Genomic DNA, 26,842 nt, shown 5'->3' with positions numbered 1-26,842 from the left:
GAACCAGTTTATTCTGCTCCCACATGTCCCAGTTGTCAACATCACCTTCTTCCTATTTCTACCACTTTTGGTTTTTTTATGGAGCTTTCAGAAATTCTCTCTCTGTGCTGGCTTCTGGGAGGAATAAAGGTCACTTGAGTTCACCTTCCTGAGTCCTAGGTCACATTCATAGAAACAGGAGTTTGGATCCGGCTGTGAGGGCGCACTGCTTATTTATTCTATGACCGTCTTCCCTGGGTCCTACTCGGCCTCCGAATCCTCCAGGCTCACCCCGATCCTCTGTGTGACTACCTCTGACTGACCGCAGTTTGAAAGGAGACCTAGTTTCTGCCTCTTGAAACAGACGGTTTCTGTGGCTCTTAAGAGTGTTTATCACTTTCCTGCTGTCTCTGGGTTCTCAAGCCCTGGTTAAGCGTCTCCCAGAGATATCTGAGTAGATTCGTCTCAATAACAAGCGAAAGAAATAGCAAGGGAACTTCACGGTTCTGGGTAGAAAAGCTCGTTTTCTGGGGCGGGGGGCAGGGGGTCTTATCCTTTATTCTGTGTGTGAAGGATGCTGTGTGACAGTCACCAGGGGAAGGGGCTCTAGGACATCGAACTGTTTGGTTTCTATTGGGCACAAGATCATACCATGAAGCTTTTTTCTATCTTCCTGTCTTTTTGAGGGGAGGTCTCTCTACCCAGCCCTGGCTGTCCTGGAACTCACTCTGTAGACCAGGCTGGCCTTGAACTCACAGAGACCTGCCTGCCTCTGCCTCCAGAGCGCTCAGGCTAAAGGTGTGCACCACCACGCCCAGCACATCTGTATCTTTATATCATTCTTGATTCTTGCTTTTCCTAAGTGCTCTTTTTGTTTGTCACATTGGCTTTATAGACTTTTTTCCAACACCCCATCCCTTCGCGTCACCCACTCAACACCACGCACCACCCCACCATGTTATGAGGCTCCTAGCTAAGCCCCACACCCCTAGGTGGGACAGATGCTGTGGGAGGACTGAGCTTCATCCCCCTCATTGAGATGCAAATACCTTCCAGCCTCTTGAAAAGAAGGATTAGCTCAGGTTGTGTCCTCCTGCACCCCCTTGCTCCCAGTCAGCCCTGAGCCACACTTCTGTCCTGGGCACAGCATTTGGCTTTCCTTCAGCTCTGAATCCCCTGGTTTCACAAGTCCTGAAGGCCTCTAATGTCTAGACGCATAGCCAGAAACCTGAGTCCTCTCACAGGCCCCACTCTAGGTCCCCTGAAATCCAAGTAATAACTTAATGGCTCCTGGCCTGCAGAGAGCAGCGTCTGACTGGGCTTTGTGAATGACAAAACACACCAATGGGCAAGAGCAACTTATCCAGGCTGGGCAGTACTCTTTGTTCTTAGACATAAAGTGTCTCCTCCTCAAAGTCAGAGGCTTTGCACATGCTACACACACAGCACCCCAAACCCCAGATTTGATGAGAGGAGCAAAGGTCAAATAACTATCGGATGTTCTAGTAAAGATGGGGACCAGCCTCAAGTCTGTGGACATGCGCAAGCATAAATACACACGCAAGACGCACACAGACAAAGACACAAACCACGCACTTCGGTTAGGTCCCTTGCAGATTCCAGTCTTCGCAGCTTCACCTTTGAGATTCCTCCATGTCCAGCGCCCCTCCCCTCGGAGTTTCCTTAGGTTTTGTCTAATTCGTCCTGGTGAAGTCTTGACTTGAAAACCCTTGACCCAGTGACATCAAGCGGCTGGAGTCTGGTTCCTGTGTGCCTGTTCACAAGTGACCGTAAAGTCATGAGTGGGAAAATGGCTCCGGGTGGATCTAGGGGTTTCATAGTCAATTGAACGTATGCGCGAGTGTGGAACGGCAGTTCGGCCCTCCGTGCTTCCGATGGTGTGTCATATTGTTCTCTTACCTTGCCTGTCTTCCGTTATAAAAATTACTGCCGAAATCTTACCTCTTCATGCTGCATGTCACCGATCACCGTGGTTTCTTGTTTTTGTCTCCCTCTTAGGAAAGTATGCCTCAGACACCTCCCTTCTCAGCAATGTTTGACAGCAGCGGTTACAACCGGAACGTCTACCAGCCTTCAGAGGACAGCTGTGGGGGCCTGAACTACCACGACAATAACCTCCTTTCTGGGTCCCTGGAAGCGCTCATCCAACACTTGGTGCCCAATGTGGACTACTATCCTGATGTAGGTATCCCGGTTCCCGTAAAACCCACCAATGTACGGATTACAAGCTGCAGTGCACTGCACAGGGACCCCAGACTCTGCTGTGCCATTACCTAGGTCGCTAAGAGTTTTCTCGAAGAAGAAAATACGTAGCGATTATTGAAAAGGTTCTAAGACCACGCGGAGCCTGGGGATGGATGGGATTGCGGTAAAGTCTCCCTGTCCGTCTCTGTTTAGGTCCTCCGCCTCATTTTAGGCAGCCTCCGTGGAGCGATGCCCACAGACTTACTCCATGCCTGCATCTTGCTGTGTGAATAAAAAAACGCTATCAGAGAGAGGATTGGATGCTCTGATAATATGACATTAATGTAACTGGGGACAGTTTACAGAAAGAGATGTTACACCCGGATGTGGTGATTTATAGATTGGCCATCAGGTGCCGTTGGCCTGGCTTGGCTTTCTCTTGATAAGCCTATAAAGCACGTTGTAAGCTAGGAAACCCAGTGTGTGTTATCTCGGTCTTTGTTCCAAGAGGCAGGAGGGGAGGCAGAGGTCAAAGGTCAACACCATATATTTACTCCTTGGTTTCCTGTCTGGGCCAAGCGAGTTCCCCCCTCCCCTCCCGCGTCTGAATTCAGAAGGACACGGAGGTTGAGTTCCTAAGTAGCAGTTATTGATAGCGAGTTCGTGGAAATACCTAGAGAGCACACTTATTAGTTTTTATAAATACAATAATAACCTTGTTGCTCAAAGGAGAGCGTGCGCCCGCCCATGGTAATTCCTTTTTTTTTTTTTTTTTTTGGGGGGGGCTGGGGATTGAACCCAGGACCTTGCGCTTCCTAGGCAAGCGCTCTACCACTGAGCCAAATCCCCAACCCCTCCGCCCATGGTAATTCACCATGAGGTTCCTTGCTGAGCTATCTCGACGTGATTCATTACAGAGCATTTTCAAATATGCTCCCACCCAGGGGAACCTCGTTATCAAAAGTAAAAGGAACCCCTTGTTCAGTGCTGTAAGTGTTTATGAAGCACTGAAGGTGCGTAAGGAGGGGCGGGGGAAGCAAACAATTCATGGAATTCCTCTGAGAACCTGAAACTGTTAGAACAAACAAGCACTGCTTCCTTACCGGCTTCTCCGGAGACGGTGTGGCCAAAGAAAGGTAGATCGTGCTATTCTGCCTTTCATCCAGCTGCTTAGCCTTGAGTGAGCCACTCAGCCTTCGAATGTCGCGATACAAATACTGGGTGTTCTGAGCTGAACACTCTGGGAAATGCTTGACTGAATGGGAGTGGGGTGATTGTTTGGTTTTGTTTGTTTGTTTGTTTTTTATTGATCATGGTAGATGATACGTGGACACGTAACCTTATTCGATGTGGGCAACATATTTAAGGCAGTCTTGCCTCTCAGGGATGAATTTCACTCGTTTTGATTACACTGGAAAATGAGTTACATCCTGGTTCCCGGGGACCGGTGAGGAAGTGCCCTGTGGATGATTCCAGGAGGAGAATTTATCCTGATACTTTTAGTGTGCCTTAGGGGAAAGGATTAGGCGTTGGTGGGGGGAAAACGATGTTGCCCTGTTTTACCGGCAGGCGTTTACCCCCACCCGCAGCCTGTTCACTTGGCGTAGAAGAAGATTAGGATACGCAGGGTTGGAAGGAGCTCGGGGAGATGGTGACAGTGACGACTCTTCTTTTCCCCTTCTTTCAGAGGACATACATATTCACCTTCCTGCTAAGCTCCCGGTTGTTCATGCATCCCTACGAACTCATGGCCAAGGTTTGCCACTTGTGCGTTGAGCACCAGCGGCTGAGCGAGGGGGACGGTGATAAGGTAAGGCGACACTTAAATGGCCATTTCCATCAGATCGGCTAGCTCTGGCTTAGGTTTTGCGATCTCCATGAGTAACCCTAGCCCAGCCCCAGACTGATGCACCTAAATGGCGCCATGACCGTGCATATGGAACTGGGAATGGTGTGGAGATCATGGAGTAGGGCTCAAGAAGTGGTTTTGTTGATAGACCACTTAGCTCCTGAGCACAGGGCCCTGGGTTAGATTCCCAGGACTGCAGAATAAGGATAAAATGAACCAAAGGACAGTAGGAAAGTCACAGAGGACCCTCAGTCTCACGTTTCTTGGACAGCACTTGGTGTTGCCTCTCCCAACCCAGAGAGTTTGTAGCATTAGACGCCAGCCAGCGACCCCGGTTACTTGGTTGTTTATTTAATGCAGACCGAGGTGATGGATCTCTCTGACGAAGGTTTCCTTTTCTCCCCCAGAACCAGACGAGGAAAATTGCACCTAAAATTCTTCAACTCTTGACAGAGTGGACAGAAACGTTTCCTTATGACTTCCGGGATGAGAGAATGATGCGGAACCTTAAGGACTTGGCGCACAGGATGGCCAGTGGCGAGGAGGTTGGTCACTGAAGTTTAGGAAAGCCACCGGTGCTTAGATGAAGCCTGGTGGGACCGGGGCTGGATTGCCGCAGAACTCAGCGATGCCTTTTTGTTTTTGACTTTGGACAGCCCTCTACCTAGCCTACAATGGCCTTTTGGCGGGTTGGGTGGGGGACAATGACTCCAATCCACTTTGATGAGTGTGATCTGCAGTTTTCTATGGTTATTTGGGGGCGTTGTTCCTGTTAGCTCATGGTGCCAGGTGTGTTTTGATTTTATTGCCCTTCAGCCTGTCTTCTACAAAGGTTTGACCCAGCTCACCTATTAATCTCTGTGTGTCTGCCCACACTTAGAGTAGACACAGCTAAATAGCATATTAACTCGTAATTAGAAATAGACAGTCCAGGCTGTGGAGGGGAAAACACACATGCCGGTGTTTAGTGTGGGTGTAGCTGCCAAGGACCGCGGTGGTTTGTAAGTTCCTGATAAAAGGAAAAATACAGCTGTTTACAGATGTCAGAGGAGGGGAAAAAACATACTAATTATTCCGGGCATTAAATGAAAGACTTAGAAATTTGAGGCCGGTAGGACGTTTGCCAAGCAGACATAAGGCAGTGTGATGACGTACAAGAGAAACAACAGAAAACAAAGCCTTCCGTGGAGGGATTTCGTGTAGGAGGCATAACGCTCCTCTCACAGTGTCTACAGTGAACGCCCTTTGATAAAAGAGAGAGGGTGCACTGTTGTGTAATTAGCAAAAGTGATTCCTGGGGCTGGGGGTGGCAGGCAGGAAACAACCCAGGTATTCTGGTGCCAGAAGTTGCTTCAAGGGTAGGACCCAGAATAAGTGGAGATTCAAAGTCTCTTAGGTCATACTCCATAAATATCACTTCCCCCAACTGAGCCTTTGATAGGCAGGCAGGCGCTAACCAGCTTCAATGGATTCGAGGTTATTTGAAGCAGGCCCGGAGGGCTAGCTTTGTGTGTTGAAGCTTGTTGGGCAAGGATAGCTTTGTAGTTTCCGTGTGGCAGATAAGTTTCTGGGAACAAGTTTGGCACGGATGTAATGCTGTCACCTAGCAAGAGGTAGCCTAGGCACCAGGCAGTGAGCAGTGTCTCAGTGGTGGGAAGATGTGCTGGGCCTCCATAGGAAGTGGTTCTCTGAGCTCTGTGCTGCAGACGTAACAGCTCAAGACACCTGCCCTGAGTCCTGTCACTCTGTCTTACCACCATTCTCCTAACCTAAGATCCGTGACAGGAGGCAAAAACATCTCTTAGGAGCACTTAGCTCTCTCGCATGGTGTTCAACCCAAGAGTTCAGGCTTCCTTTATGACGTCACGTGGAACGCACCACTGGCTGGGACTCTCCTGGTCCGTTTGTCTGTCTTTGGTTTTTCCTGATGTGAATGAGGTTATGTAGACAGACACCCGCAAAAGTGAATGGCCAACAGTGCAGTTTGCCATAAGCGCTCTGTTAGGGATGGCCGCCGCTGGCAGGGCCAATGTTAGGGATGGCTGCCGCTGGTTGCTTGGCAGGGCCAGTGTTGGCTTGGTGGCTTTGGCTCATGACAAACTGGTCAAAGGAGGAGTGCCATCCCAGGGCTTATCTTCTCTGAGGCCAAGATCTGAGTCCCAGTCAATTTTTCAGTTCCGTTCAATTATACGGAGCTGTTGATGCTGCCGGCCGAGCTCTTCTCTTTTGCTTTTTAGAGATCGGGACTAGAAGTTGCTTCTAAACTCGTTTCTTCCCAAAGAAGGAACACCTGGTTTTTGTTGTTATTGTTATTATTGTTGTTGTTGTTGTTGTTATTATTATTATTATTATTATTATTTTAAAGACAAAATGCAGTGATTTGAAAATGCTAAATTGGGGTTGGGGATTTAGCTCAGTGGTAGAGCGCTTGCCTAGGAAGCTCAAGGCCCTGGGTTCGGTCCCCAGCTCAAAAAAAAAAAAAAAAAAAGAAAAAAAGAAAATGCTAAATTGATGGCATTTGGTCTTTCTTATCATGGAAACTAAAAAAATAGGTGGTCCTTTCTATGTGTTTGCCAACTGAGATCTGGTCTTTATCAACAAGGCGGAGCTTCAGGGCCTGGGGGAATGGAGACATCTCTCATGGACACTCTTGTGTTGACAGCGTGAGGGTCAGCTGGCTTTGAGAGAGGTATGGCACAGGCATTACTGCTAGGTGAACGAGACTTACCAGGGAGTACTCTGAACTCAGGTAGTTGGAGGCCGTGTCTGCCTTCACTGGCCAGGGCTTCTGGGACGCTGCCATTTCTTGGCTGCTTTTATTCAGAATTTAGGAATTGGCTCTGCACATAACAGTTGCTTGATTTGGGTGTGCTCTGGCTCGTCCCCTGAGTTCCTCCTCCCTTCTCATTCCATGAATCATGACACTAAGTGCCTTGTGCTAATGCGCTAAAGGCCCTGCTGTGCTTTATAGTCTTGGCGGGCTCCCTACTCTCCCTGCCTAAATCTCTCTTCTCAGAGAGACCTCCCGCAACTCCCGTCACAGACCCTCCCACCCTTGACTTGCATGCATTTCGTTTCCTGGCACTCTGGGATTTGTAGCTCATTGTTTGTTCCTCTTTTGGACTCCAGTTTATGCTCACTTTGTTCACGATGATTTAATTCCTATCTGATGCTGGGCAGGTACTTGGTTCCCAGTATATTTGAAGGGATGGATGGATGGGTGGATGGATGGATGGATGGATGGATGGATAGATGGATGGATGGTTGGATGGTTGGATGGTTGGGTGGATGGTTGAATGGATGGATGGATAGATGGATGGGTAAATTATAGTGGATGGATGGATAGATGGTGGATCGATGGGTGGACTGACGGATGGATGGTGGATGGATGGATGGATGGACGGATGGATGGATGGTGGGTGGATGGATGGACGGATGGATGGATGGTGGATGGATGGTGGATGGACAGATGGATGGACAGATGGATGGATGGATGGTAGGTGGGTGGATGAATAAATGAAGGAACAAGCAAGTCAGTCAATTACGAGAATGGGGAAACATTATTCCTCCCAGAGGAAAAAGCCTGGGTTTGAATTGGGACCTGTTGCTTCTTGCCTCTGACTTCAGGGGATTTTATTCTTTGGCAATCAGTAAGTCCAGGTGCGCCCTATGTATAATTTAGTCATCTGCTAGGACAGTTCCACATGATTTGTCCTAATGTGCTTCTCCCCTGGGGACCTGCCCCAGATGAAGTAGTTTATTAAGACTTTCCTAGAAGAAACGCAAAATGAAACTAATGATTGAATTTCATGACAAACGGCCAGAGTGGGCGGTGGGCAATTTCCCTCCCTTAAGGGGCTGGTCTTTGCAATCAGGGCTTCAGCCTTTATTTGCCAGGTAATTACTGGCGCTGGCAGCTGAAGGTACAAAGGAGAACAAGCACATATTTAGCAACGCATGACTCAGTGACGAAGCATGCTCAACTTCACAGAACCCGACTCCTCAAATGGAATCAGACGGAAGCAGGAAGCTTTGAAAAGGCTCACAGTACCCCCTCTCCCTCTCTCTCCCCCACCGATTCAATACGCCCGTTGTGTACTTTTTTGCGTTCTCTTCGCTGTTGCTCTTTGCTCTCTGTGACCTGCAGTTCCTCCACCCTTCCCAAAGATAACATTTTTTTTTTTTTTAAAGTGGAGAACACAGTCTTTCACCTGACAGACTTTCAGGAGAGCTCTGCTTCGTACCCATTGCCGCCTGTCGGAATCACGTGAGGCGTTTTTGCGGTGTGCTGCCCAGACTACGTCTCATCCCAGCTCAGTCAGAAACCTGCCCCACGCTGCAGGCTGTGCTACTCAGCCACTGCTTTTTTTTTCTGCTGGGACCCTCAGGTGGTGACCAGTAGAAAAGTGACCATTTCCACCCAAAGTCCCTTGTGATAGGGACCCTGAGAAGGTCGGGAGGTTGGGCATGAGATGCAGAAGGGCGCATGCAGGATGTAAGATAATGCACGCTTTAAAGATGAGTTTTCACTTTTCCGAGTGGAAAGGAACCTTTTTACACGAGTCCCTTCCATTTGGAAGGAACACTGGACTGGCTTTCGCTTTATTTACAGTAAATGAAGCAGTGTAGGAATATGGTCTATCAAATAAGAACGTTCAAACAAAGTAAAAAATGCCAGTCCCGCTCCTGTGAATAGCACCAAGTGGTTTCAGATGCGTGTGTACCTTCCAGAATGCCTCCTTGGCTTAGATGTATACATGGGTACACACACCCATAGGACGGTGGGTTTAGAGAATTCAGTTTTTGTATAGAAATTTTTTGATTCTTCAGAAAATTTTGACCAATATGTCCCTTCTCCACAGCAAACTATGCTTTCTATGTTAGTAATGACAGTTGTGGCTTACTCTTGTGGATAGGTTTTGTTGTTGTTGTTCATGTGCTTTGGTGTTTTGCCTGCATGTGTATCTGTATGAAGGTGTTAGAACTCCTGGAGCTGCCGTGTGGTTGCTGGGAATTGAACCTGGGTCCTCTGGAAGAGCAGCCAGTGCCCTAACCACTAAGCCATCTCTCCAGCCCCTGTAAATAAGTTGTAATGACTGTGAAAATGTAACATGTTTTCTACTCAGGATGACACATGATGCAGCCAAGTGTCTCAAGGAGGGCAGTATACTGGGGTCGATTGCATAACTTTAAGAAGTAGGGACATGCACGTAGGCATTTATAAGGACATTTGGTAGAGAAGACAGAAGCAAACGTCACCAGTTAGTTCCGGTATATCTCACGGTCGCTAGAGAAGGTGAGGTGGGGATGGGTGTGAAATAGCACATTACTTAGTCTGGAGAAGTTTGGATGCCAAAGGAAGACCCCTTTTTCTTTGAGTGAGAAATACATTACCAGATAAATATCAACTTCCAGCCCTAGTCCTCGGTGGGAGATAGATTGTTTAAAGTTTTGTTTGGTTTTGGTTTTTTGTTTTCCCTGGGGCGGACAGTGCTTGTTTATTCGTTTGAGACTGCTTCTCACTGATCTCTGGTGAGTATCGAACTCACCTCTGGTGAACCCCCCACCCTCCGCTTCAACTGTTACTAATAATGGGCATATTTAAGGGCTGTCATTTCCAGGTAGAGAAGAAAAAGATGGAGAAGGCCCTGCTTGTTCTTAACTCTCACCTACTTGAGAATTGGCCATTTTCAGATTTGTACACATCTACTGGGTTGTTTTTTGTTTTTTGTTTTTTTTTTCATACTCTAAGCCAAATTAGGAAAAAAAAATGTGTCTTTTTAGGTTTACAATTTCCAAATGTCAAATCTTGGCAGATGCTACCAGGCACCTTTTAAAAAGCCAGTGAGGCAGAAGCATAGGCTTGCCCGCAACTCTAGACTCCCTGGGTCCGTCCTTCTGTGGAGCCTAAGTGCCCAGCTGGCACTGGGTCAGTCTGCATGGCTCTTGCCAACATGAGCACCATAATTTACCTCGAAGGATGGTCGCTATTAGCAGTTGGAGGCTGGAGAAGAAAGACCAGAATAACTCCATATCAAATAAGTACACTGGAAGGAAGGAAGGAAGGAAGGAAGGAAGGAAGGAAGGAAGGAAGGAAGGAAGGAAGGAAAGAAGCAAGACAGAAGGAAGGACAGAAGGAAGGAAGGGTGGGTGGGTTGACTGGGAAGTCATTTCTTTGCTTTAACGAGTGTTTTAAAAGGTAAGAAGTTGACATTTACCAATAATTCAGGAAATACCTTTGTAATTAACGTCTCCTAAGGGTCACGAGTGTAGCATGGCTCAGTCATGAGTGAGGTGGCATCTGGTACTAGCATTGTGGCGGGAGCTGCCCTGCGAAAGAGTGATGGTGAACATCAGTACTGACGCGTGCATGGGAGGGAATGGACATGAGTCAAGAGAGGTCAAGTGACGAGAGCAAATACGCAATCCCACATTAGATGTGAAAGGTCGGGAAGGTGGGGTGGACAGCAGTGGCGAGTTCTTGGTCACATAGCCGCCGTGCACTTGGCAGAAACAAGGCTGGAAATTATAGGCATGGAGAAGCCACGTGGAGGTGACTTGGAGAGACAGTGATCTGCCTTGAGGCCCATGCAGCTTTAGTCTAACGTAAGTGAACAGGGACAGTTCCACTAGAGCACGCTTTAGGAGTGTTTATTACACTGGATCACCTCGATGGCTTAACTGAAGTTTCTGAGGTGTTGTCAAGGCCCGGCCCGAGTTGTATCTTCAAAAGCAACCTGAGAGAACGAGTCAATAAACCTAGGTGGTTTTTATCTGATAGAGCTCAGCGCATGTGAAGGCGGGGTGGGGTGCCTGAGGCGCCCGGAGCAGGATATGCAGAGTAAGAATGCCGTTCTTCTCTTACTTCCCAGCAGACGTACCGGAAGAATGTCCAGCAGATGATGCAGTGTCTGATCCGAAAACTCGCGGCCCTGAGCCAGTACGAGGAAGTCCTGGCCAAACTCAGCTCCACGGCCACAGACCGGCTCACGGTCCTAAAGGCCAAGCCCCAGTCCATACAGCGGGACATCATGACCGTCTGCAGCGACCCTTACACGTTGGCCCAGCAGCTGACTCACATTGAGCTGGTGAGGCACTGTCGTTTGCTCTGGCAACCAGGCTGCTTGCTGATAGTCATGTCAGGAGAGAGGTCAGGGTAACACGAAGGGGAAACATCCACGAAACATCTAGAGCTAGCATTTGGATCCTGGGAATTTACTCATAAACACATACTAAACAAGATGGGAAAAGCAAAGTTTACTGACCCTCCTTATCGTCTGCCCCCAGTCACTCTCCTGTTATTTCCCTGTTATTCCTTTCATTCTTCAAATGTCTTGTGAAACATTGACCTAAGGAGAGAGATGCCTCTCTTCCCATCTTGAAGCGGATGAAAAGTATTCAGGGTTCAAAGCTCATTCATAATCTGCTTTAAGAGACTCGAGGTAGTGGCAGAATTAAGGGAGGGAAGTGAGCATGTTTTTTTTCTCAGTCTCTTTAATCTTGCTGGCTTTTATTTCAGGAGAGACTCAATTACATTGGCCCAGAAGAGTTCGTTCAGGCGTTTGTGCAGAAGGACCCTTTGGACAATGATAAGGTAATCGGTACCAAGTTGTTTGCTTGGTGTTTTTCATCCCCCGTTTTGTGGTTCGTTGTACTATTTCTTGGGCTGGGTCTGTGAGTGCCTTTATAATAGTCTCACCCCATCACTTCCTCCTTATTGGGGAATTTAATAAGCCCTTCCTGGCAAGCAGACACGGTGTTGGTGAAAGAAGAAGATAAGCGCTTAATGGTTTAAACAGATTAGGACGGAAAGAAAACCAAAGAGAACGGGCCTGCCTGTGATTCAGCCTCAGGGGCAGGAGAGGCAGGAAGCACATCCAGCCTGCACAGCCACGCTCTTGTTGGTCTGGCCCCTTTGTGCACACGTGTAAGTGAATCTGCAGGTGTGTAAAGAACATGGTGCTGGACGTGCAATGTACATTTCGTGAACATGTGAGCATATTCCCCCTTCTAGAGTGAGCCCCTAGAAGCATCTTGAATTGCTAGTCCCTCTGTAGCTGCTACATCCACTCTTGGAGTCTCTCTGGGAGACAAGCCAACAGCTGTTTCCCGCCTTGGACGGGCTCCCCTCAGTATGGGAAGTGGAGACTGTGTTTTTCAATAGGAAGCTGGTGGACTGTTTTGTTTGTCTTCTGAAAGGAAGGAAAGAGGATTAATGATCCTCTCCAAGCTTGTCCTTGAACTCCTAGAACAGCGGGGGCATTCACCCTACTCAAAAGCATGATGATGTAGTTTTTCATTATCTTCGGGTAAATGGCGCTCCAAAATCCTGTCTTCCCATCTTCCTGTTAGAAGAGGGGTTTCTAGTTCCTTTCCCTCTTAGCCTCTCCTTGCTGTGCCGATACCAGTTGGTATGGGCAGCCCAAGGTTGTTTGAGGATGAAGCCGTGCTCCAGTTCCGTTTCTGTGGCTGTGATCAAACACCCTGATACTAAGTAACTCAGGGGGAAAGGGCTCGTTTGACTCACAGTTCCAGATTCCAGGCCAAATCAAGGTTGGAACCCAAGCGGCTAGTCACGTTCCAGTCAAGAGCAAAGAGAAACATGTCAGGGTTTAAGAATTGTATGCCCTGGTTTACTCCTAGGGTGAAGGGAGCATGACATTTTTGCTTTCTTATGTAGTTCTCTCTAAAAGTGACTGCTTCCTCAGAAATAAAACTCTGACCTTTAAAGGGAGAAAAAGGAGCAGAGAGAAACAAGCACAGCCAGGCCTGCTGACACAAGTGCTTCTCTGCCGTGCTGTTCAGTGCTCCTGCCTGGAGGAAATGGGCTGCCCTCAGGGGACTGGGCCTTCCCACATCCATTGACATTCAAGACAGCCCCTCACAAACTTGCCCTTCCCTTGTGATTCTAGCTTGTTGGGTTGACAGTTAAAAGTAGTAACCAGCAAACACTTCTTCGGAATTGAGGGTCCGAGGGCATGCGCTGCCTGGAGTAACGTCATTTCTTGGGAAGGAAGGAGGGGCACTTTAGTGCACGCGATCAGTGTGCGTTCACGCACCTCATCTCTCCCCTTTGCTTCCTCTGCAGAATTGCTACAGTGAACGGAAGAAAACACGGAACTTAGAAGCTTACGTAGAGTGGTTTAATCGGCTAAGCTACTTGGTTGCCACGGAAATCTGCATGGTGAGATGATGCATTTTCCCCCCCTCAAATCCAGTTTTCCTGCTTCCTTTCTGTCTGTTGGGCCCCTGTGTTGGGTTCCTGTCTGCTCATAGTGTTTTCCTTACAGCCTGTGAAGAAGAAACACCGAGCGAGGATGATCGAGTATTTCATCGACGTGGCTCGAGAGTGTTTCAACATAGGAAACTTCAACTCCTTGATGGCAATCATCTGTGAGTATTCGTGTGCGCGCGTGAGGATACTGGTTTCTTGGGGCTTGCGAAATGTATCCACTGAAAATATGTCTCATTCTGGAGCATTCAGAATGCTTTATGAACCCAAATTAGTACAAGTTCATATAATCTGCCCTTTATGAGCTTGACTTCATTCGATGTCTTTAGTTCATTCGTGCTCAATTAAATGTAGAAGCTGAGGACTGAAACACGTGTCTAAATCAAAGATTTCTAGTGGTATCTGGGCAGCTTGTATACCAAGCATTATGGAAATGGCCTCACCTGAGGTGAACTCTTACCATTTCATAAGCATTAGCCTGAGGACAGCCTTTGTTCCCCCCGTTAAAATGCTGACTATGTTTGACCCACTGTGGATAGAGCGGTCATCCAATCCAGGTATCTGAAAGGCTGACATCCTCAGTGATAGAGGAGGACTTGATTTTTCTTCCTCTACCAATTAGAAAGTGCCAAGGCAAGCGGTAGTGTGGAACAAGATACTAACACAGCCAACAAAGAGCTTGTACCCATAACCCATACAGAACCATACAGTCCCACTAGATAAATAGCCAGGGGATGCTTAGTATATAAAAGGGTCATCAGAAATGCACAAAGGTCGTCGTGAAAGACCATCTCACCAGAATAGCAACTTAAAATAATCAAAACCAGTTGTACCTAATATTGTCCAGGGCAAGGGGTGTGTGGAATGTGTTATACAGGGACAGGGGGAGTTTGAATAGTTTTGTGGCTTTAGCAACTGGCATTTTCTTATAAAGCTAATCGGAAACCTACCTTGTAATCTACAAGTTCCAACACTGGCACATTTGCCCCATAAAAAGTGAGTGCGCCCACAGAAAGATTTGTGCCAGCATTGTAAGTGAAGCCTTATTCCTAAGCCCCAGCTTAGAAAGAGCCCAAATGCCCCGTCTGCAAGTAGATGACTGAACAAACCGTGGCATAATCATACGAGAAATACTCTGGAGCGGTAAAGAGCTGCTGAACCTTTCCCAGGTCAGGCAGGACAAGTGGGATCCCTCACATGAAGGGTCTAGACTAGACAAAGCTAACTAATGCCTGGCGATAGGTGACCCTTGACCACTGTTGCCATTTCTGGAGGAGGTGGAGACTGACCAGAAGTGGTTCCAAAGGAGCTGTCTGGTGATAGAAAGTTCTGTCATAACTTGATTGGGATAGAGATACATGACTTTGTGTACCTATCAGATCAGTCACATTGAACATTTAAGGTCTGTGTCTGTGTTTTGCCTCAATTAGAAATCTCTTAAAGTTATTAAACACAGAACTGTTGGTGGCAGGAGATGAATATGTGTACTCATTTAGGTCCGCGGGGACTCCTTTTCCATGGCAGTGGGGTACCAAATAGCTGTAGCATACAGGTTTTCCCTGAGACAGGCAGTGTGGCATCATGGGATGAGTATGGCCCAAGGAGCCACATTGGTATGATCTCTGCTACTGAGGCAACCGGAGAACACTGGGAAAATGACCCAGCCTGGAACTTAGCTTATTCTTGAAGGAATGTGAGGAAATAATAGGACACCACGCATGCGTGACAGGTTAGGTAACAGGAAACAGGTCGGCAAATAACCTGTGGCCCAGTCACCAACAGCCCCATTTTGTCTTCTAACGGCCAATGAGCTAGAATTCTGATATTTCGAAGTGATTGCAAAAAAAAAGAAAAAAAGAATTTCCAACACGAATATAATATAAACTCAAACTTTAGCATCGTGTCAGACGTGGTGTCTTACACCTTTCGTCCTATCGCACGGGAGACTGAAAAACAAGGGGCTGGAAGGCAAGTCTTAATTCTAGAGAAAAGTCCAGACCAATCTGAACTACATGAGGGCCTGCCTCAGGAAACCCAAATCATACAACCGTCAGCATCTACACGTCAGCTGTTAAAGGGTTGTAGTCAGGACCCTTTGTTTCTGTAGTTATCCTGGCTGTTCACATGTGACAACATGGCAGGGTCACGGCCCTCCAGTATGACCCCAAGAAATGTTCCTAGCCCAGTTCATAGCTGTACTGCTCCCGAGCTGAGGAAAAGCCAGCCAGGAAATGCCGTAAAATCGGAGGCTGTTACTACTAGTCGGAGAACCCAGTTGCCAGTGCTTAGTAACCTGCGCGTTACAGGAGTGCAAGCTACAGTGACTTCTTACATCCGTGTTTCTATTCTCTTCCCTTCACGGCCGTTTTAAACGGGAAGCTGGTATGAACATGAGTCCGGTCTCGCGACTTAAGAAAACCTGGGCCAAAGTGAAGACCGCGAAGTTCGACATTCTTGAGGTATGTGAGAGGGATGACTTAGTGTTAACTGACAGAGCATGCCCATGATACCGGCACTCAGGAGGCTGAGTTTTAGGGCAGCCTGGGATAGATAGCAAGGCACCAGGCAGAGGGAATTCAGCGGCACGATGCAGCTTCTCCATCAGATAGCGCCATCAAAGACAAAGGCTCTTGGACCTGGAGGTAGGAAAGGGACTCAGACTGGAGTAGGGCAAAGAAAAGCTGGTTTGGGGCAGGTCCTTTTATAACAGAGGTAGACATTTTAGAGTAATTGATAGAAGAAATGCTGACGTCTCGGTCACATAATTTTATATGCCAGAGTAGAACTGGGGTCCTGAACCTTAGAGGGGTCTGCTTTGCCTTTTGTACCGCTACACTGTTTTTATCTCCTTAGACTGCTCATCCATTCACCAGTCTTTGAGCAAAGTTGGTTAATCCAAACAGCCATTCCCATGTAGCTCTGAGGCTGTGTGTGTGTGTGTGTGTGTGTGTGTGTGTGTGTGTGTGTGTGTGTGATGGATACCTCATATGTTTAATGCACTCCCTAACTTCCTGTGACTTTGTATGTGTCAGTGTGATCTTGTAAGTTGGAAGGTGAGTGTCTAATATCAATCTCTTCCCACAGCATCAGATGGATCCGTCAAGCAACTTCCTTAACTACAGGACAGCTCTCCGAGGGGCAGCGCAAAGGTCCCTGACTGCCCACAGTAGCAGAGAGAAGGTATGCTGTGAGGAGCGTTACTTGTTATCTCTAGAAGTGACGTGGGGTCAATCTGTGCAGTGGTCTGTTACAATTTGTCGATTATTCTGTTTCTGATGTGTTCTGTAGGGCATCGTAGTTGTGTTTTGGGCAGTTAGTTAAGTCGTATGATATGGTGACTAATAGCACTAGAGAGTAATTTGGTTTAATGGGAAAAAGACATGTGAGCTCTGCACAAGGTGGTTCACTTAATGTAACCTTTCTTTCAAAAGAATTAGCTTACCTCCCACAGCTAAGCCATTTATTCTCAGAAAGTAGGTTAGTTGCTATGGCATGCTGTGACTAATTGGATATGTAGGTGGCATGAAAAATACAGGGGCAGTGTCTAAAAAAATTAATGATCCGGTCCTCTCTCCCTGATTCACTGCACCTTGAGTTCTGGACTCTGAGACACATTTCCGTCTTAGTTCCTCTCAGAGGAAGGACAGGTTGTCTGCCATGGCGTTTGAGAAGCAAATGTTCAGTTATGATAACCGCTAGTGCTGACTTCCTTTTTCTTTTTAAAATTTATTTATTTTTATTTTACGTGCATTGGCATTTTGCCTGCATGCGTGTCTGTGGGAGGGTGTCAGATCCCCTGGAAGTGGGGCTACAAACAGTTGTGAGCCACTATGTGGACGCTGGGAATTGAACCCAGGCCCTCGGGAGGAGCACACTGTCCTCTTAACTGCCGAGTCACTTCTCCAACCACTAATCCTTATTAGTGACAGCTATCAACTTTTAAATTCTGTCCCCATGTTAAACAGTATTTTCAACCAGTTTGAAGAAACAGGAGAAAAATATTCCCTGAGTTCTAAGTGACTTCCACACAGAATCATCAGGACTAATGAACTAAGACCAAAATTCCTTATAACTGAAATTCCTGCTCCAGTGAAATCTTAGACACATCGCAAATGCATTAACTTCGATTTTTTAATCGCGGAAACTTCCAGATGCCTGGCAGTGGGCTAGCTTTTATATTTTGCTGAGAAGAGCCAATCAGAAGTGGGTTAAGCTTCCTAGTGAAGATGAGCAAAAGCAAGGGAGGACCCCAACACCCCGAGTGAGGGGTGCAGGGAAGCTATGAGACCACCCCACATCTCCCTGTGGTGGATGCCCGACTCCACACGGCCCTAGGTGAGGCGGGGAGGTGGCTGTGGAGTCCTGTCTGTCAGAGGGCTGCAGCTCTGACAGCAGCCACCGAGGGAAGCCACTGTCACTCGTGCAGCTTTAATGGCTGTTCCCAGAAAGGAAAACGAACGTAATTATTGACACCTCGCATCATTTAGTTACTTAATCCTTCTTTATTTCTAAAAGGCAGGTCTATGTACATTTATGGCTTGTGTCTGTAGCTGATGGAACAGCCATAATTGTAACCATCTGAAGAAGTGTACCGTCCCTTCTTCATAATTGGCCTCAAAAGATAAGAAGTAAAAGCACGCCTGGTCAAATCTGTCCTTTTATTTTAAAAAATGAGACTGTTTTCCTTATTTCGCGCTGAGGGAGTACTTCATTATTCCGAAGTAACTGCCCGTTTTACAGTCTCCTTGGCAGAACATCTCAAATAATGGTCTTTGATCTTTTCCAAATCTCAAGTTTATGTGGTCAGAGCAGTGCATTCCCAGGTACCCATTACAGCGCAAATCAAATCTGTCTTCCGTGTAGGAGCCTTAAGTGCTCTCTCAGTGCTCTCCCTCCCTGTGGGTACTCAGTGTACTCTCAGTTTTCAACCGTGCAGCTCTCCTGAGTGCGTGGCTTCCAATCCCTTCTCTGTCCTATTTGCGTTTCTGTCCTCGTTAGCATCAGTTTCTAGGCACGGAACTGATAATGCCTTAAAGTACAAAGGCTGACTCTGAACACCAGCAGTTCACGCTTACAGGACTGAGGGTCAGACCTGGAACTTTTATGCCTACCAGACAAGCAACCCACCATTCATTTCTACTATATCCCAGCTGTCACTTCACTGGTTTGCACTGGTTTATTTGAGAAAGAATTCACCAAATAGCCCAGGCAGGCTTTCAGCTTGCAATTCTCCTGCCTTGGCTTCCCTAGTAGGTGGGATTATCAGGCCTAAATGAATTCATATTCTGAATTTTGAATATATATTATTATATTAATATATATATGTGTATGTATATATATACACATAATAATTATATATGAGGGCTCTGTCTGCATGTATGCCTGGATCTCAGAAGAGGGCATTGGATCTCATTACAGATGGTTGGAAGCCATCATGTGGGTGCTGGGAATTGAACTCAGGACCTCTGGAAGTCTGTGCTCTTAATCACTGAGCCATCTGTCCAGCCCCAGCATTCAGAATATTTTTAAGGGGGAAATTTGTGTTGTAGTTCAGTTGGTAGAGTCCTTGTCTAGGATGCACAAAAGGAGTAGAGTTCCGCCCTCAGCTCTCCGGAGAACCACATGAGGCAGTACAGGCCCGAAATCCCAGCACTCAGGAGAATTAGAGAAGTCTGGGATTATCTTTGGCTACATAGTGATTTGGAGGGCAGCCAGGAGAAATACAAGATCCTACATGATAATATATATTATACATATATTAATTTATACATGGCTATAGAATACATATGTATATATACACATATATTAGTTTATACATGGCTATCTAATGAATATGTATGTAATATATTTGCTTATATTTAGCTACCTAGTTTTCCCACTAATGATGGTGGCAAGACCTAATAGAAACAAGATATATTTCCTTTGCTTGTCTCACAAAACCCTTCAGTTCTTATATTCTACACTGGTCAACTCCTGGTGCAAAGCTGATAGGGACTCTGAGGAGTGATAAGGGGTTAAAGTCTGAGATCCCCTTCTTGTCACCAGCGTGAGAAATAGAACAGCCAAGTGCTCCACACTAGGCCGGCTGTGTTTCCATGTTCCTGGAAGAATGACTCAGCAGTCCAGCATCTTGTAGGGACACCAACTGCAAAACTCCCAGAAGGAATCCTTCTGCCTCCCACGGTTTAATGACGCTGACGAGAACTGTGGATTTAGCTACACGACAGTAAATGAGGCCCACAGCCCAGCCCTGAGGACAGTACGGAAGCTTCTCCTTTAAAAGCCAGTGCGCTGTGAACTACCACGGCTTGATTCTCACTGTGCCCTCGCCTCCCTGGGGCTGTCCCAGGATTTGTGTTTATTGTCTTCTGAGTCTGTTCAAGACTTGGGTAGTAGCAGGGAGCAGACCCAGCCAGTGTCTGCATGGATGAGCATGGCCACGCTCCAGTGAAACTCTGTGGCCACTGTCACTTCTATTTCACATTTGTCATGCACCCTGAAGTATTATTTGTTTGATGCCCTGCATCAGCCCCTTAAAAATGTAAGGTATGCGTCTACTGGGCCATCCCAAGAATAACAACAACATACATTTAAAGCAAAACAGAGCACAAACAAAAACCTTACATTTTGCCAACCCCTAGCTTTTACTACTAGCCAGCTGGAGAGCCGGGTTGTAAACTGATGTGTGGTGGGGTCCACAGACCCTCATGAGTGTTCTTTGAAAGAGGCGAGGTTCATGTAGGATGAGAGGCGGGAGCAGGACAGGGAGAAGGAAGCACATACACTTTTTGCCAGTTCTGCTTCAGGGGCTTTGCAGGCAAGAGCAAATACCAGGTAGTCAGGGGCGCTAGTGAAGCAGAAGATGCATTCGATTATTCTCAAGGATCAATGAAACAAGATTAATGAAAAGTCTTTTTGAAGAAGACTTCAGGGGAAAGATCTGAATTTCTCCCTAGAAGCGAATTGGCGCTTGCTCTTTGTGTATGAGCCAAAAAGTTTGTTTTCTCATCCATGAGTCATGAGCTCAGAAGACTTCAAAGACCTGATCTTGGTGTTTTCAGAATTCCCCCAAATAGCCTGTTGGATGCATTATTTACAGTGAAGAAGCTTTTTCAAATACATCGCATTTGGGGAAAAAAATTAAAAATGACTGTATCAGGACGTCGATCTCTAAATGAGATGGGAGCGGTCCGACAGAGGATACTTGTAAAGATTGCTAGCTATGCTAGGATAGTCTGCCGCTCATCGAACCACAGAATCCAGGCCCAGAAGCTATCATTACAGAAGTATTGGTTTTTGAAGTCTTTGATTGTAATTCACACATTTTCGTCTCTTCCCTCACTTGGAGTGCATCTGTCTGGCAACGGAGAGTACCAGGTTCTTCTAAGGGGCTTTTCCAGGACAGCATGTGAAGACTTGTTCTCTCACACAGCCAGCTTGCTTCAGAAGGAAGCTGTAGCAATCATTGCTTACAGCCTTCGGCTGTCACATTGTCTTGAGAAATGGCTTCAAGAGTAAAACGTAGAACCAAACAACCACAACCAAACAACCGAACAACCAAACAACCAAACAACCAGCCAAACAAACAAACAAACAAGCCCCACTCATTTAAAACGTAGATGTCTAATGGTGGGGTGACACAGAGCATAGCGAGGATATGGGCCATGTGCCTTTAAGACTACTACAATCAAGGGGTCTGTAAACGAATAGAGTTCTTTTAGGTATTAAATTTTATCAGCGTAAACATTGAAAAAAAATAGGGAAAATTGAACGAATAGTATTGACCCATCCACTTGCCAACAGTGCTAGGTCCCGACTGTGCTTAGGTGTTGGTGAGATTTGCATCTAGGCGGAGCCGTGGAAGGTAGGGAAATGTGTAGAGCGTACAGAACAGGGTACAGTAATTCACTATGGCCTTCCGTGACTTCCAAGTCAACACTGCCCATTTATCCCCTTATATCTGTAACAAGAGGCTAAATGTTTATTATTTTCTTCCTAGATTGTGATACCATTCTTCAGTCTCTTAATCAAAGACATTTATTTCCTCAACGAGGGCTGTGTCAACCGTCTTCCAAACGGCCACGTCAATTTTGAGGTGAGTGTAACGAGGTCGGATAGGAATCGCAGAATAGGGATCAGGCATGGGTGGCACTCGGGAGGCAGAGGCAGGAGGATTACCACAACTTTGAGGCCAGTCTGGTCTACACAGTGAATTCCAGGGCAGCCAGTGTGACAGGATGGGAGTCTGTCTCAAAAACTAAAATCTTAAAAGCCAGAGTCCATTGTTTCCCTGTGCCCCAGCCTAGCAGCAGGGCAGATTCTGCAGCTCAGAACAAACCTGTTATTGGCCTACTGTCTCTAAGAAACTGACGGCACCAGGTAGCACAGCGGCTGTTCCCCCAGCAGCACTGTCACTTGCAGGAACATGAGTAATCTTCGCTTCCCTAGCTAGCCAATACAATGCTTATCTTAATGAAGACGAGAAGATTCCGAGGTTCCCAAACTAGGTGCTAATGGAATCGGGTCCCGCAACCCGATAATTATTGACCGTCGCCCTCAAAATTCTTCAATTCTCTTTCAGAAATTTTGGGAACTGGCCAAACAAGTGAGTGAATTTATGACATGGAAACAGGTGGAGTGTCCGTTTGAGCGGGACCGGAAGGTCTTACAGTACCTGCTCTCAGTGCCCGTATTCAGTGAAGACGGTGAGTCTCTAGCTTGCGTCTGTCCCAGATGCCCCCAGATAAACGCCTGTCCTTGGTCGTATGATGCCAGGCCTCTGAGCTGATCCAACCTTTTCTTTCTGTTGCTCAGAAAGTCTTACGATTTACCCCTAAGATGTCTTCACTTTGTAATCACCTAAACAAAGGACACGAGACATCTTTCCTAATGCCGGTCCTACAAAGTGATAAGCAGACTTGCAAAACTTATTAGACATGTCAAAAAGGTGTGGACAGTCGTGACCTGTGAGAGCACTGGGCAGTGGTAGCCGGGAAAATGCCTTGTTCTGCCTAGGACAATTCCTTATTAGTCTTTAGAATACTTAGTAGAGGACTTACCTACTGATGTGTTACATCTTCGGGGTTTACTGATTGGGTCTGCATGAATGACCGGCAGACATGTTGAATTCATATTGCCTGTTGGGGGTGGGGGGAGGCAGCTGATCTCATCTCTATCAATTAACAACAACTTTTACGATCTTGAGATGATTTTCTTTTGGATTTAAACATCCTACGTGTGATTTCTGTTAAAGAGCTGAGGGCGCCAGGAAAGAGCCATGACCCTTCCTTTAGGGAGAATGTGCATCTGAGTGCACAACAGGACTGTACGCTTTGCATTTCGAGAGCTTCTTGCCCCAGTCATTCTTGATTGATTCACGGCCTTTTCAGCTCAAAGCCATGGGGTTCGGCAATGCCTAATCAGAAGCAGAGTGCTGCTCTGTGCTCTTCAGGATAACTCAGCAAATCTGAAGTGTGCACCAGAGCCTAGGCTCAACCAGAGCAGGCCTTTCCAGCAGTGGGGTTAATGGTATCAGGAGACTGCCTCGGTTGTAATGCCTTTTTTCCTCTGGTTGATTGCAGCTCTGTACTTGGCTTCATATGAGAGTGAAGGACCTGAAAATAATATAGAGAAGGACAGATGGAAGTCTTTAAGGTGAGTCTCAATGCTTCTTATGGTCGTACTAGTCTACAGGGAACACTGGCTTTACCTCAGGAAAATCATATGCGTGCCTTGTGTAGGAAGGTGCTATCCACCTGCTCGGCAGAGTCTTCTCTAGATGTTTCAAAGTCTACTTTACTTAGGGTTCTTAAATGCTTCAACTTCCCTTCTAGCCCACCGACCAGAGGTAGGGGAGAAAAATGGTTAATAGGACAAGGGTGTTGTGGACCTGTTTAGACGTAGTTCCTCGGGGTGATTCCAGTCCTTGTCAGGACACCAGCAGTTCAGTCCAGTTGCAAACACCAAACATGACTCAGTAGTAGCAGCTCAATGCAGCAGAAACTGCAAGGCTCTGCCAATCGGTCTGAGTCAGCAGAACCAGCAAGAGGCAGCCAGAACACCATGAGACGTTCTTTGGCACGTTTTTCTCTGTGAAGCGAAGACCAACAAAAGGTTGCAGGTGTAGCAAAACAAGAGCGTCCTTTTACTGTCTGTGGGGTCCTGCTTTCACTCTTTCCAAACATCACGCACCTTCTCAAACATCTGCTTCAGCAAAACATCCTCTTACAAGACAGCGTCCAGAAAGATATCATGCGACACAAGTGAGTTTCCACAGAAACCAGGAATTTCCACCTCAGAGTCTTGTCTTCAGGTCACAGAATCTCTGTGACTTGGGACTCTAGGTGCCACTGTTCGGTCCTGTTGCCTTTTATTTCTTTACACTGGCAGATGGTAGCAGGACTGCAGTTCCTCCCTGATGATGTAATGGAGTATGGAATTGACATTGCCTCATGGGATAGTACAACAAAACAAACAAGTTTAAAAAAAACCAATTTTTCTTTGTTTAAAAGTTCAGACTTGGACTTGGAGAGAAGCCCCAGTGGTTAAGAGCACCGACTGCTCTTCCAGAGGTCCTGAGTTCAATTCCCAACTGTATATGTTGGTTTACAACCATCTGTAATGAGATCTGATGCCCTCTTCTGATGTGTCTGAAGACAGCTACAGTGTACTCATATAAATAGATAGATAGATAGATAGATCTTTTTTTTTAAAGTTCAGGCTTTATTTTTGAATAGTTCTAATCTTAAAACTATTTGGGTTGGGGATCAAGCCAGGACGTAGCACTCCTCCATGGCCTCTACCTCAAAGTCTGACCTCCAGGTTCCTGCCGTGACTTCCTTTGATGGTGGCCTGTGACGTAGAAGCCAAGTAAACCCTTTCCTCCTCGAGTTGCTCATGGTCAGTGTATTTTATCACGGCAATTGAGGCCCCAACTAAGACAGGAGCTCCTGTGTATCATACACGAGTCACACGTGCATAAAAGCTCATTGTCGTTGATGGTGTTCACTGTTTGATTTAATACAATACCACTCAAGATAGAGATTACTGTAGACAGTGCTTTGGCTGCCTACGTCAATAACGGTCTAAGTGTCCAACGATTTGCCTGAAGGGCCACTAAGATACCTGTCCTTGATTTCTCCCCATCATTTCAACTGTGTAAAAAATACATCTAAAACAAGGGAGGAATGAGCGTTGGGTGAGGCCTTCTGAGCCAATACAACCGGACCTCTGCCTTCTGACTTATGTGGTTTCCTTCGTTCCACAGGGCCAGCCTCTTGGGCAGAGTTTAGCACAAGGAAAATGCTTCTGTTCCTGCATCAGACGGACCCTGGAAGGGCTGGCCTTGTTTTCTGGCATCCAGTACTAGGAACCGCCCGACGGACTGCAGGCAAGCCCAGCTGTCGATGCGGATGGGGAATCCATTTCCCCACAGCGGACAGATTGACTTGGATTTTTTTTTTTTTTTTTTGGAGACTGAAATCTTCACTGAAGACACTTGAGAAAGAATCCTCTAAGAGTCCCAGCTCTGCGTATGATTCATCTTCTGGAATTTCCACGTGAATCACAGCTCTGCACCTGGATGGAGTTTTCTTTTGTTTGTGGGTTGTTTTTTTTTTTTTTTTTTGGCCTGAACATTTGTTGCTAATGGAACTTACACAGCCGAGTGCTGGCTCTGTGGAAGCCCGTGTTTCTTTGTTAATTTAAATGAAAAAGGGGGAGATCCCACTTCAGTTTTTGGATCCCAGACCTCAGCTTGAACAGTATTCCAGTGAGGGTACAAAAACTGGGTGGGGTTCTGCTGCAGACTTCCCTTTACCCCGTGCGGTATTGTACACAGCCCTCCCTCCGCCACCCCTCTTCCTCCAAGGCTTGAGTTGGCTGCTGGCTGGCAAACTCCTTCTTACCCATATAAGTTATTTAATGTAATAATGAAGCTCAACACTGTGGTAGGAAAATAACCACGGGGGCGGGGGGAGGGGGACGGCAGAGTTTGTCACTGCTGGATCGCCCATCCTGTGGGAAGGGACCGTGTTTTCTTTACCCTTCTGAGCTGTTTACAGCTGACTACTGTGTCCTGTAGATGTATTTTTCAGTAGGTTTTGTTTTTGTTGTTGTCCTTAACTTGGTTTCCCATGATGCCACCCCCATCCCCGTCAGTGTAAATGCTATGACTTTAAGGGTCTTGCGGGGGGAAACACCCGTGACCTAACCCCAGTTGCTGTTTTTCACTAACTTATTTCTCATTATCCTCTGGAGTCAGTTGGTGGCTAAACACGTAGACAAGGAATACATTTAAGAAAAGTCCCCTCCTCCCCCCGTAGCAGTGACCAAATGAAAACCAGCTTGCTGGTGACTGATCAGTCTTAACATCTAAATTAGGTCCGTAGTTGCTCTTCAAGCAGCCATTGTGATACTCTAGGAGAAACTTTGCAGTAGTGATCCCCGCTAATGGAAACGCACAATGCCAAGCTCCTGCCGTGTTTGTTAACCCTTCTGACGCCATCCTGAGGACCAGCATGTCTTAACTGTGCATCATCTCAACAGGCCTGACCTGTCTCCAAGTTGTCCCTTCCCAATGTCAATACATTTTACACTCTGCAGCCAGGAGTTGTGGCGTCTTCCTTCGCTCTTTGGATGGCATCGTGGGTGGATGGTTGGGCTCACAGCCGTAGTCATTCGACTGGTTCAAAATGTGCGCACGCCTGAGGGAGAGGCCTCAGGAGTGCAGGCACAGATGTGCGTTTGTGTTCTAAGAAGTCCTAGGCAATATTCAATCACTAATATTTTTCAGACACGTTCTAAGGTGTGTAGGCACAGATTCTAACATCGTCATCTCCACCCTTAGCTACTGTCTTAGGGTTTCCGTTGATGTGAGGAGACACCATGACCAAAGCAATTCTTATAAAGGGCAACGTTTAATTGGGACTGGCTTACAGTTTCAGAGGTTCAGTCCATTATCATCATAGGGGGAAGCATGGCAGTGTCCAGGCGGGCATGGTACTGGAAGGGGAGTTCCACATCTTAATCTGAGGGCAGCCAGAAGACTTTCTTCTGTTGTGGGTGGAGCTTAAGCATGGGACTTAAAAGCCCACCCCCACAAATATGCACTTCCTCCAACAAGGCCACACCCATGACAACAAGGCCACACCTCCTAATAGTGCCACTGTTTTATGGACCAAGAAGGGGAAATGGAAATATTTTGATGGAAGCCACAGAGCTAATGAGAGGCTAGAGTAGGCCTTTTAATCCGGAACCCGAGCTTTAAACCACGATGGCATCTCAGGCTTTTGTGTCCTTGCAGATAGCTTGAGGAATCTCGTTTCCCTGCAGATTTCCAGTGCTGAGGTCCTTAAGACACTAGCTTTCTTGTCTCACTTGTACCTGGAGAGTTTACTGTAATGGAAGTGACTGAGGAATGACATAGGGAAGGCAGCACCACTGAAAGAGATCTTATATTTCTTGAAAGAAGAGGGCAGGGCACAGCAGTGAAAGACCAGAGGGTCCACTAGGTACAGGAGGCAGAAATAGAAGAGAAACAGAGGCCTTGCCCTATGGGAGACTTCAAGAAAGGCATG

The 26,842-nt window shown here is 46.8% G+C and overlaps 1 protein-coding gene across 3 annotated transcripts in view; it reads left to right on the top strand.

Annotated features, from left to right (window-relative positions):
- The window catches only part of Rasgef1b (RasGEF domain family member 1B), a 353,191-nt gene extending 327,317 nt beyond the window's left edge, over positions 1 to 25,874 (top strand). For 2 of the 3 annotated variants that reach the window (XM_032916956.1, XM_032916958.1), the window contains 13 exons: positions 1,999 to 2,181; positions 3,872 to 3,994; positions 4,441 to 4,578; positions 10,906 to 11,121; positions 11,553 to 11,627; positions 13,122 to 13,217; positions 13,324 to 13,426; positions 15,645 to 15,724; positions 16,350 to 16,445; positions 21,265 to 21,360; positions 21,847 to 21,970; positions 22,847 to 22,919; positions 24,532 to 25,874. In XM_032916956.1, coding sequence (XP_032772847.1) covers positions 1,999 to 2,181; positions 3,872 to 3,994; positions 4,441 to 4,578; positions 10,906 to 11,121; positions 11,553 to 11,627; positions 13,122 to 13,217; positions 13,324 to 13,426; positions 15,645 to 15,724; positions 16,350 to 16,445; positions 21,265 to 21,360; positions 21,847 to 21,970; positions 22,847 to 22,919; positions 24,532 to 24,556 — 1,428 coding nt within the window. In that variant the 3' untranslated portion in view covers positions 24,557 to 25,874. The remainder of the gene's footprint in view (positions 1 to 1,998; positions 2,182 to 3,871; positions 3,995 to 4,440; positions 4,579 to 10,905; positions 11,122 to 11,552; positions 11,628 to 13,121; positions 13,218 to 13,323; positions 13,427 to 15,644; positions 15,725 to 16,349; positions 16,446 to 21,264; positions 21,361 to 21,846; positions 21,971 to 22,846; positions 22,920 to 24,531) is intronic. The other variant, XM_032916957.1, reaches the window with a different exon arrangement.
- Positions 25,875 to 26,842: the final 968 nt, after the last annotated feature.

The sequence above is a fragment of the Rattus rattus genome, chromosome 11 (genome assembly GCF_011064425.1).
Source record: "Rattus rattus isolate New Zealand chromosome 11, Rrattus_CSIRO_v1, whole genome shotgun sequence".
Classification (NCBI taxonomy): Eukaryota; Metazoa; Chordata; class Mammalia; order Rodentia; family Muridae; genus Rattus; species Rattus rattus.
The sequence above is the reverse complement of the archived record's forward strand: the minus strand, read 5'-3'. Positions and strand labels throughout refer to the sequence as shown.